Raw genomic sequence first — 13267 nt, forward strand, 5'->3', positions numbered from 1 at the left:
ATGTTAGGTTAGGTTACCTTAACTGCTTGAGTTGTAAGATTATTGTGAGATGGAATTATCCTAACACAACGTAACCTAATGTACGGTAATGTAACTTAACGAAACCTAGCGGTTAGAACGCTGGCCTTGTAATCCTGGTGTCTCGGGTTCGATTCCCGGTGGTGCCCGAATTTATAACTTGTGTTGGGTAAGGCCGTGGTCTAGGCAACACGGAGTTTTCCTCCGGGGGCTTCCCCGGTTTCTCCGTGGCATCCCAACAATTACTCCATTCACACACAGAAGAAGGCAATGGCAAACCACTTCTGGATCATCTGCCAAGAACGTATATGAACAGGTCCCAGTCCGAGGAAAGGATGGAAGGATCCTGTTCATATGGACCTGTCGTCAGACAGAACACTAAATAAATAAATAAAAATAACTAGATATTATAGTAAATAACGCAATTACACATAAACACAGAGCTGCTACAACAATCACACAAGATTATAATAATTTCTGCAGAACAAAAGCAGATCAAATTGGTGTCGGAGACACCATTTATAAACATTAAAAGGCTTGAAGTGGTCGAGTCCATATATGAACAGACTGTACTGTAAGTAATGACACTGCTACCACATCAATGTTTCATCCGTCCGTTGTAAATGTTGTGCACCCGGGCGGCAGAAATGGAGTGAACTGCATCAAGATCACCATAGCGCTAAAACGCTCCAAGTTACATAGCTTATGAGTTTCTAATGCGAGCATTTAATCAAGCTAATCGTTCAGGACCAGTTTATAAAAATGATGCGAAGTTTAAATAGAGTCTTCAGCAAAGCGAAGCGTTCATCTTAACCGTGTTACCCCGGCTAACACAAACAAAACCGAAAAATAAAAAAAGTTTTGTTTCCTGTGGTTCAGTGGTGCTCCATGATAAACTGAACATAGCAGAACCGATTACGTAAAGTGTATCGTTAGCCAGCTACAGCCAGGCAGGCGTCGTTACGCTCGTCAGGAGCGTAAAGCTTCTGTTAGCTGGCTAACAATGCAAGACTCGGAGATGGTTAACGTTGCATTTTACCTCATCTGTTCTGCAGTGTTCCGTTGTATAATTGGGTACCATTAAACCACTTCTTATTCTTCGTTTTTCAACAAATCTCCACGTATTACCCTTCAGGTACCTAGTTCCAAGACTAGTATAAACCAACAAGCAGAAAGTGAACAGTTAACAACATTCAAATAACGAAGTCTGGTCCAACATTCAACTATCGATATCTCATAAATGTCAAATACGATACCAAATATCAGAGTTATGGGACTATTTATCATGAACTACAAACACGCTGACAAATCTACAGGCCTCACAAAAATAAAGAATATTTTACCGACTGGATATTACCTAATTAGTAGGTATGAACATTATATGTTAAAACATTTGGGGACAGACACTGATTTTCCAAATCAATGACGAGGTCGCAGCCTGCTTTGTAAAACAAATGCGCCTGCTATAAATCATCGGCAGGGACCACTGGGTAATCATTTCGCCCTTAAGATGGATACAATAAGGATCTCCGAAACACTTGAGATACACCCTATATCTACAATGTACAATAATTTAGAAGCATGTCAACGTGTTAGCCAATATAGTACCACTAGAATATAGCAACAGAAAAAGTACTTGCAAATCTATAAAAAGGCCTATAAAACATATAGTCTATAAATTTCTATTTAAATTTTCTATGAACGTATAAAACTACTTATAAACGTCTATAAACATATTTTTTAATATATACAACATAGTAAGGATTACATTTTAATTAATTTATTGTTTGACTTGTCAGTAGTGAATAACTATTCAGTTATGTCTGCCACAAAAACCCATAATCGACCCAAACAAACATGCACAGAACAATGTTCGTGTTGAGCTAAACTGTAAAACATGGCGAAGTATAAATAACGTTCGTGCAGTTCTGCCGTTGTACTAGAATAACTTCTCATTTAGCACTTCACAAGTGAATGTCTGGTGTCAGAACTTCAGAATCCACAACTGTCTCCAAGATATTTATTCTATTATACGCGCCAACATATCTCGAGCGTTGCTTTCCTTAACACTCGGTGTGTTCGGCCGCGTAAAGGTCCCTTTACGTGCAAGGCGAGTGAGTTATTCTGCTATTCTTTTCGGTTATCTCTTGTGTCCACTGCCTATTCCACCCATCACTGCGAAAAACGACATCAAGTCGGAGGGGGGATCCCCCCTTCATGCCGTGGCCGTTACAATCACGTCAATTTTTTTTTTTAAATTCGCGTGCTGGTTTATTGGGAGTGCAAAACGCTGCATCTGGGCATATAGGAATAAGATATATCTAATCCCACGACAGAAGTGCGGGGGGGAGGGGATATAGGCATACGACACGAAGCACAATGGTCAAGACCGATATGAAATAAGGCTTATACATCACATGGACTGTATGAATTATTGCGATCAGAACAATATAGCAGGTCGTTATTTATTGGATCTGTACAGTTTCAAACGAAAATATTCTGGTGTCTGAGCTAACGAATCGACAAAACGCTGCAAACTGATATTCTAGAAATATGACAAATTCAATTACACTATACGACAATGCTACAACACCAACACTGTGTTCATTTAAAGGTAATTTATCCACTGAATATAGTATGTAGACTCAAATGACATAATTTTCTGGGCAGTGACCCCCGCGTAAACCCGTAGATGGCCGTTTATGAAGAACATACCGTCTCTATCTTCAGAGATGACAGTGGCACATTATCATATTCACGTCAAAAGTGTGTTCTGAAATTGCTGCGTTCTGATAACAGTTTCATCCTTGGATACATATATGAATACAATTAGTTTACATACTTCGGATTCATATCACAAAGCCATAGTCGTGGTCACATGTTCCAGGTGATGAACTCAAGTTTAATTGGACGAGGGTACTACAACTCTTCAGTTATTGCATCGAATCTACTTCCTATACCCTCATGATTCACGTGAAAAGTTGTGAAATTGGTTCAATAGTGGCATAAGTGTGTATTCAGTCATATAAACTATTCATAACACATAAATATGGCAGTCAGGGGCCCTGAGACGAAAACCAACTTCAGCACTGGATGGAGGTTTAATCAGATACAGCTTTAACTAAGCTAGTTTACTTCCTCTACGAATTTAATAATTAAATTTCGAATTATAATATTTATGTCAAATTAAGGCAAATTTAAGCTCCTAAGAGAAATAGCTACAGGCTTGGAGTAGCTACATAACAGTTAGGAGCAAAAGCGACATAGGTCAGATACTTGACTGAGTTATTTCTTGAACGTTTATTACTGAGAATTGTAAGTAGAAACGAAAATAATGTTGTACACTGATTTACGATGTTCATTGCTTTTCTGTGAAATAAAGCACAACACTAAAACTCGTAAATCGATGGCTCATTATTTTAAAATTAGTGTTACGTTCCTGAGTGAGCATTTTCCAAGAATAAACTGTAATTTATTTCCTTTTACTTAAAATTAAACAAGCTTATAATAACACTGAAATGGTACATACAAATATATAAATATGGTACTGGAACTGTAAATAAACATTACACTTAAATTTATAAGTATTAATTCTGAAATTAACTTAAATGAATCAAATTTATACTAAAACAAGTATGAACAAAATATAACTAAGTCCAGTACAGGTTACACGAAGACCCAGTTCGACTGTAGCAAACTTAAACACTCACGGTACTGAAACGGGCAGACTGGAATCGAAACTTGCATACGAATTAATCACACAGAATCATACGTAATGATGACCACGGGTCAAGTCTTTAGCCCCGCTTGGAGTTACCTGGAGCGGAAAACCTGTTAATACCACATGGGCCATGTACCGCTACAAATTTCGCTGGAATCTGAATTCCAGGAGGTTACATGGAACCACCCAAGGTGAAGTAACCTGCAGCATATAACGTATCTCCAAAGCGCATTATTGTCCTCAATTGCAGTGAAATGCACTCCCCCCCCCCGGGATGCCAGTGTTTAATTGATTCAATTCACACAGTGGTTACAAAATCACATCATGAACTAAGCTTCCCGGAAAGAAACGCTACAATAATATATAATATAAATATATAAATAGCAGTCGTATAATGTACAATCTCGGCTTTATGGGGTTAACCGCGTCTATTGTTAAAGATTTTTCAACGTTTCGGCGAATATTTATGTTGCCATCTACAGGAAGAATGTCTGTGGGAATGTGTAGGTCCCTAAAATATTCTGGCAGGGGGAGTTGAGTGACGTCACTGGGTAAGAAGAGTTGCGTGTTACCAAAAGATAACAGACCGCGTGGTTCGGGAAAGGCGATGAAAATGTTAATCATCTACGATTCAACTGACGCGTCTGTAATGCCAGGAACACTGAGGTTATGACTTCGGCTAGTATGGACGGAGATTCATGTGTAGAGTCTGAATATCGCGGGACACCACTTTACACACACAAAAGATAATGAGAAGACTGTACGGTACGTTCTTGCCCGTCCACTGAGCAGTCCTGTCCTCAGAAACTGGTGCTGAGAAATTTATATCTCGTAATTACACAAGATGGAATCCGAGAATTGTCGAGAACACGCAAACGGGCATAAACGAACCGGTTCATTAACCAAGTGGTATCTTGGGCAACGACACTTCTCATTACAATTCATCACCAACTCATCTGCTGCGATAAATCAAACAATAATGACTCTCTAAAAAAAATGGTAACACGTCATTTCTACTTTACTGGGGCACAGAGGTGAAAATACAAAAATTACAACCAAAACATAATTCCTACCTCACTGTCTGTATCTCATATTATCCATAACTCAGCAAAACAATCATTTCAGCGTTAAGTTGAGGTGTTTATTGTTTGATCACAGATCTACAGCTTTTGGACGAAAACCATTAAACCTGATCTTTTTTTCAAGTTTCTTCGGCTGTAAACCCGAAAATAATCTTCGTCAAACTTCATCTATTTACTTTCAGGCAAGTGGTCGACATTAAACGAGTAGATAAATCTAACCCAGTAGCATTTCCTACACAGCGACACACAAGTAGGTCATTTGTTTTCACGACTTAAATCGTTCGAAGTCTCGTAAAAGTTGAAAATAAGACCAAAGTTGTGTTGACATTTGTAGTCAAAATTTCTCCGCACAAACCAAATCCATTCGCCAATTTATGGCAGACCAGTTGTAAAATACTCTAAATAAGAAAATGAAAGAGGCCACTTAAGATTCCGCTTAATGCTTGTCTTAACACATCGAAAACACTACAGCTTAGCATCACAACTCTAAATTAAATTAACTATTCTTCATAAAGATGACATTTTAATGTCTTCTGACTCACACATGTCTAAAAGAATACTCATTCAACCAGTGAAAATAAGTGATATTCCGGACAGCTCCGTGACTGGTACAGGCTGAAGAACTAAGTTCGATTCAAAGCAGAGGTATAATTATTATCCTCGTCACCGCGTCCTTACAGGCTCTGTGGGTGTCCTAGCTTCCTATCCAGCGCAAATAATGTACGACTCTGTTAATGAACATTACTTACCCTGCCTGTCTGCGGTCCCCTGGCGTTTGACCGCGTGTGTCTGGGGGAGCTTCCCAAGTGCTTCTCCTTGCGATGTCCCGTCTTCAGGCCTCTTAGGAAACGCGAGAAACTGGTTTTCTTCTTGTTCGTCTGCTGACCTCCACTTTGCTCTGAAACATTGAAAAACCCTGTCATAGTTTGTTTAAAATGTGGGTTATTTAACAAAGTTTAATGAAATTTGAGGTATCAATGCCTTAATGTCTCAAAACATTTGTAGTATCGCGTTCAAATGTGTATGGTGGCCAATGGCTTCCACTATAAGCACTTAATGTGACGGGATGCAGTTTCAAGAGGATTGAAATACGTACATAACCTAAACTTTCTGATTATCGCTGATTAAAAGTGAAACTAATAATAAATACGTATATATGAACACAAAAAAAAAGAACCCACAAAAGAAATAACTAGAACATTAGGAAATAATGGCTCAACAACGAATCCCTCTTTATCAGCATAAACTAAAGAGTAGAACATTTCAGATAGGTCCAATGAAAATATTACATCTATATTATCGATACAAGTCGAGAGGTTGATCCTTAATATTGGAAACGATAATAACCTTGGTCAGGATATCCGTTTCCTTGCATATCCTTCCCAGTTCATTACACATTCAATCTACCATTTGACGTATACAGTCTAAGACGCTCATAACGTCGTTAAATAAATCATAAATGACAACCCCAAGAATCAAACCCAGTAACTCTTTGGTATGAAGTACGAGGTAATAACCGCACTGAGATTTTCAGTACCTCAAATAAGACTATTCAAAATAGTTCGTCTAAATTTCGGCTAAAAAATATACAGATAAGCCAGTCTTTTCGGATAAAAATAAAAAGCAATTCACATATCTTTGTGAACAACCTCCTACTCTACAGGGAATAAAAACGTCTGAGAAAATCCTTTGTGTTCTGCAGGAAAGACACAGACACCAAGGTACGTACCGCATTCACCAGTATGAAGTAGCACTATAGACCCTTGCATAATTTGCCTGCCACAAAGTTCTCTGTGGGAGGCGTACATTACGTCCTTATTATACTGGAGTATACAAACAAAGGTTTTCACTTAATCGCCAATGCAGCAAGTAATACCATTTGCACAGAACCAGGGGTATTATGTCACCCTCTGCCGCGTCTACATCACGTCTAAATGTTCACTTACATATAGTACCTTCATTTTACACCTGACTGACAAGATACTTACAATATTTTACTCTGTTGCACCAACTCAAGACAAAACCTACATGGAATATTAAAAAAACACACACAACATTCATATGCATAGATTAATCCAGTGTATTTAACGACGCTGTTATCTGAAGGTCTGAAACTTAAGTGACCTTGAAATAAAGAATGGAGCCTAAATGAAGGAAATTAAACAATATGGAAGGAAGAGGTAGCTGACCTGCTTAAAGCAGTTAATAAAACCACTAAATATATTAAAGCAACCGGACACCGAGTACAAATTCTAATCTCGAGCAGGGCATATGTCTACCTTCAAAGTACTGATTTCTTTTCGGCCAGAAAATAAATACAACATTCGCATGTAAGCACAAAATTGGCAATAAAATGACAATTCAATCACATTCCGAGTAAGCGAGTTTAGAGGAAGAAGAGTGAAAGAAAAATAATTCTAGCCCTCAAGGGTATCGGAATTTTTTCAACTGGTAAGCTTCAGAAGTTAGAAAATCTTGAAAAGAAGTCTCATGGTTCGGCGGTAAAAGAAAAGCCAGTCCAAATCAGCTTACGACTCAGTGGCTGATAAAATCTCTACTTACATCGTATTATTCGAATTTCAAAGACGTCTACAAAGGGGGAATGTAGAAATTTCCAATTGGGCGACTGAAAATTATGATAAGAGAAATCTGTATGTGAAACGGTTCTACAGAGAGATCACTTTGTAGTTAAAATTAATTTCGTTTCTCTTGTGGACGTATAAAAGACGTGCGTCAGACATACAAATGGTCGCATCTTCCGTCCAAAACTTTTGATTACCAGTCTGAAATAATCCTACACACGATAAAGAAACAAGTTCCTTTCTACATCTAACAGATCCTCAGGGCAGAATTTGTCACTATTACTGCTGCGATGTGGAGAGTGTCTGTAAAACTGCGGTCGCTAAAGAGCCTTTAGTCTATCCCCCAGAAATGTTAGTGAATACAAAACAGAGGTGGAATGATACTGGCAGGAAAATATCAAATAAATAGGAGAAAAACATGTCCCGGCAAAACTTTGTCCACCACAGTAAGGATTCAATAACAAAATTGATTAACTCCGATGTACGATCAAGGACAATGCCTTCCTTAGTCATCAACATGTAAAACTGGGTTTATAACGATGGTCCCACTGGAAGTAACAGTCCATCAGACCTCTGAACCGATGGTAAACTTCTACCAGACTACACGGCGCTGCAACCTAGAAGACAACCATCTAGATCTGCATCACTATCTTAACTGTTCATGTTGAATGGAGTTAACATGAGGAGCTTATACAGACGTGGAGGGGGGAGGCCTTGGCAGGACAAATATGTTGCTAAGTACTTTCTTAATGAGAAACTAGACAATAGGTCCATTGTCAAGACAGCACTGCGCGTCCCCACTTTATGGATGGAGGAGGTCGTCTCCATATATGAAGGGCAGTTATGAATATATTGAATAAGCAGTTGCGGACAGCCAAAAAGGGGCATTACTTCAGGTCGGGGGTTTAAAAGGAACGCTAACAGCTTATCAACGTCAAACACAGCATGCTATGGAATGTAACAGAGGGTATCGGACACGGAATGAATGATTCTTTGAACATGAGATTTTGAACTAAGGAAATAGGATGGAAGTGTATGGCAGTTGGTCTTTGTGAGAAATCTTCACACCCTTCATTTTCTGCGGAGATGAACCAAGTACATGCTCTGCTGACTGTGTAACATTTACCCAACCGGTCACATTCTGCCGTTACCGACTATAATCCTTCAAAATGTACTATCCCATTACCCAATCCTATTCCAGCTTCGATTCAAAATGTGAAAAAGAATCAGTGTTCCATGACATACACATACTGAACACTCGAGAACCTCATTATACGTAAAATTTGTGAAAACGTTGCAGATTGTATCCAACTTCTTACTTTGAAACAACGCAGAAGTCTGCATTTACCGAGATCTTTGCTCGTTCATGGGAATAACTAGAAACCACCACACAAAAAATATGTAAAAGCAAGCACAGTTTTTCACAGAAAATCTAATTTAATTTGATGTGGAGAATAAATTTTAGAAGTAAAAAGAATCTGTTTCTGCTTCACGTCCTGAAGCAAAACAAGTTAGGACATTTACTCACAGCGTAAACCTCGAGTGTCCACAAAGATCTGACCTTTGAAAAACGGCGCCCGTGAAGTTTGAATCCCAAAGTTGCTACCTGTTTAGTTACGGATTCCGTCATCGGGGATTCCCAAACCAGTTACTGTCGCTCGCAGGAACACATGACACAACACGTTCATGTTCTAAAACCATAATAAGGAGTATAGAAAGAGACCACTTGGAAGATAAAGACGTCGATGGAATAATAACATCTAATACTCATCAATAATATAGGGAGGGGAATATTATAAATAAATTTTGTACGTGTAATTTAGGTCATACATGGTAAATATACTGTGTAATATTTCGTACCAAGAAGCAGGCTGCAATGCCAATGTTAAAACATAAAAATTCCCGAATCCTTTGGGAATACGATATGAACATTTAATACTGTAAGCCTATATATATGTATGTTCATAACAAATGAATATCGTATATCGTGCGATATTTTGGATGTGAACATTTTTATTTACAGACATGCAATCACACCGAGCTCCAAGCAGTATTGCACATATACTGCCTCCTTCACAAACACCAAACACGCAACACACAGGTTCAATACGATCAACGGCTCGACGTTTATTAGAGTTTACAGCTTCCACGTGACACCATTTGAAATAACGATTAATATTTTACAAAATAAAACAACTAAACAGACATTTATTATCGATACATAAAAATGGCCATATTGTATAACAGATAAGTGTCTACTGTTTATGTTAGTTGATGATCATCAGAATGATCACGATTAATAATAACGCTACTAACATTATATCATATTACTGTATGATACATTGGACGTTTCGGAGGTACACTGTTCCCATCTTCAAGAGATTGGTAATAACATCTATATCAGTAAAATGGCAACCAGTCACCTGGAGACAGAGTGCATGTGTGTACACGAACATTTTCACCACCTTGGTGTGCAATTACTAACAGGACAACACAACACAGTTAGAAGAAATATATCCATGACCTAAGCGGGATTCGAACCCATGATCTCACTCGGCCGAGACACTTGATACGGAACAGAGAAAATCGATAAAAAGCACCTCAGCTGAGTCGATAAATCATCCAATATTCGATCAGGTTAATTATCCACAGCCACTTCGCCTCAAAGAGCCATTAGTTTTCGGACATGGAACCATTGGGCCTGACAGGAGTCACGGAACACCACAGCTGAACGTCCTGAGAGACATCGATTTTGCTTGCCGTCTGCAATGAACCGAACTCAAACATCAGTCATGAAGTAACAGAGTTAAAACGGAAACGAGCGTGCTACTTGTTGCGCGGGTTGCGTGACCAACAGGAGAAACCAACCTGGGAATTTCAAATGGATAAAAACAACACTTTGCAGAGATTTGGGCTTCGGAGATCAGCAGCGTCGATCGCTGGGAGATATCCAACGTTTCGTCAAGATTTTACGTTGCCATCTTCAAGGTCAATATGTATCGGATGGAAGCCTTATACAGAACAGGTGATTGTCTTCTCTGGGACTCATCGCCCTGATGATGAAGGCAGTAAGGACCTCCGAAACGTTCTTAAATTTCTACCAGACTACATGGCGCTACAACTCAGAAGACAGAGATCTTTGAACTCACCGCCAGGAGAACCTCAAATCCTACTTAATATTTTCTGATTATAATTATTAAAAATTAAATTTCCGATGGCACAATTCTCCGTCTTTTTGCAATATTTAATACACTAAAACTCTACAAATAAACCACATTTTTCTGAAATAAAATAAATTACCACTAATCATTTAGGTCAGACGCCTTCTAGACAGTTCATAATCAACACCCACAAAAATATTAAACCACCGAAAGTAACTAACTGATCATTTCTCATTTTTCTCGAACGTTCCAAAGTGTCGACAGATATTCTATATACACTACACACAAGAAGGCAGTAAAGAATATACAAATGTCGGTCGGAAGTCATAACAATTTAGCTCAATTTGTCAGAAGTGGTAACGAGTGACAGGTTGGCTTTGTTTCAAGCTATGCGTCACTACAGATGCAATCTGGACGACAGATGGCCCTCTGAACTGCGAAGTAAAACGCACAAGGGGTGCATAACTCAGGTCGATAGGCCAGGAGTAACTAAGTTGTTTATTTAAAGGTAGCAACGGAAAAGTTATTACAGACATAAATGTTGTGTCCAGTGCTTTGAGCTCTTTATACCTCGTATTTCAGGTGAAGCACCACACTCGAAGGGCAAAGGGTAAAACAAATGAGCTCCATTTATAAATGCCCCTTTAAATATCACATATGAATTACGAGTTAGCGCTCGCTGGTCATCTTCAGAACATCCGTGTCTCCGTTTAATAGCGATACATAAAACACTAGACTCAACTGATTTTGACTAAAATTGATACTAACCTACAGTAATAAGTGCCAAATACAGGAATATAGTAGTTGAACAGCCTACAGCAGCCGTCAATAAAATGCTTGCTTCATGGACGTTCCCCTTACCACGCGGTTCCAGCCACGCTACGCTGCGAGATTTGAGCTGTCTTCACTCGCCTGGGCGTCTTGCAACGTTGTACGATTTTGCTATGATCATGAATCATGCAATTCGATGACGGCTACTATGAATACGAAGTATCAGCAATAAACATTGACCAATGTACTCAACTGACAATCATCATTGAATCATAACCAATTTTGCTGGAAGACGAAAGATCCAAAAACAAATTGGTTTTTACACGCCTAATTATCTTATTATAATTCAGGGGTGGGTAAATTAAGGCCGTGAAAGAAGTCAGTCCGGTCCGTGACGTTGTGTGGTAACTATTTGCACCATCTACTGATAATAAGTAATGGTGTCTTTTGTATGAGTCTCAACATAAAGAAAAATTATTTAGTTTAATAACAAAAACTAGTCGATCTTTGTGACGGAGAAGTGTGGTGTTTTCTTTGCAGTACGGACTAATTCTTTAATATTATTTAGACGAACTTCTACTTCGAAGGGTTACATAACATTTCACTAATAAATGTAAAATCTAGCTTTCGGTCGAAATGATTCATTCAACTTACTCAATATACTACCATATTTAGATGTGCTTTAGGTTCAACGGTCACAAACACGACATCTGAACTTGAAAATACCTTTTTTGTATACGCATAGTTACACCACAAACGTACAGCATTTATAGTCAGACTGGAAGTAATGGGATCAATAATGAACAATGTTAGCAATGGTTTTATACGCTGGTTGGTATTTGTTTTCTGTGGCGATTTCCACAAATATTAGTCAACTTCATTAAATCTGCATACAGCAATTCATCCCACAACCAACACATCACCGTACATTTATGCCAATGGGCCGTACACTCTGGTGGAATAAAATTGCACAAGCCACAATTTACTCATATATTTTCATACAAAGTTTGTTCCAGCAACATTAAACAAAACACTTGTTTACATTTACACTAGAAATGTTCTTTACATCTGATACAACACCATTATGTCTCTACAGTATTTGAGATAAAGAATGTTCTTATCTACGGTGGTTGTTGAAACTGGCCTATCTACACAAAAATTCTCCTCAAAACTCTCCAACTTCAAATTTAAATCGAATTATACTTTCCCGAGTCAATTCATACGTACGGTGAAAAATGATCACACGCTACGTCACTCCAACTGTACATGAGCTAACCTTTCTCTTCGTTAACCACGGTTTAGCATTCACATGGAGGGGCCATGAAAAAAATACTAAAATTCTCACCTCAGATAGCTGATCAATGTCCGATATTTAAACACTGGTCATCCAGAATATATACAATACATCTCAAAGGAAAATCTTACAAACGCAAATGATATTCCAGTAAGTTTAGCCTACCGGAATCTAGTGTCTGAAAGGGCTGCCGATAAACACACACGATAGTTTGTTTTAAATCATCCCTTCTGGCAAAAGGAAACAGGTATTGGGGGGGGTGTAACCACTCGCTTCAGAACAAGCCCTTCGCTCAACATCCTTGGCTACTCAACGGCTTCAGGATTTTTATTATTATTTTGCTGAATCTTTGTTATCATGAAGACAGCCGTAAGAAATGATAGAATAGCCTGCCACCTGCTGAATTTAAATTAAATTAAATTAAATGCCTCTCTTGACCTTAAAGAACTGAAATGTGTAATGATAAGCGATGTGATGATAGATTTGTCCAAGAAATTGTATTCTTACAAAGTCTGTTCGCTGTCACGTGTTTTTGTATAAACTCTGTGAGACGATTGGCGGCATATATGAAACTCGAAGTACAACTTGTTGAAATGAATTATTTCCTACCAACATGATAACTTAAGAACAATATAGGG

The 13267-nt window shown here is 38.4% G+C and overlaps 1 protein-coding gene across 2 annotated transcripts in view; it reads right to left on the minus strand.

Moving 5' to 3' along the window:
- LOC110826786 (uncharacterized) overlaps positions 1-13267 on the minus strand; it is a 230284-nt gene that overhangs the window by 34767 nt on the left and 182250 nt on the right. For both annotated transcript variants that reach the window (XM_087347784.1, XM_022057773.2), the window contains exon 5: positions 5571-5719. In XM_087347784.1, coding sequence (XP_087203910.1) covers positions 5571-5719 — 149 coding nt within the window. The remainder of the gene's footprint in view (positions 1-5570; positions 5720-13267) is intronic.

The sequence above is a fragment of the Zootermopsis nevadensis genome, unplaced genomic scaffold (assembly GCF_977971745.1).
Source record: "Zootermopsis nevadensis isolate Lab colony 2312 unplaced genomic scaffold, Znev_1.0 Znev_ptg000012l, whole genome shotgun sequence".
NCBI classification, from domain to species: Eukaryota; Metazoa; Arthropoda; class Insecta; order Blattodea; family Termopsidae; genus Zootermopsis; species Zootermopsis nevadensis.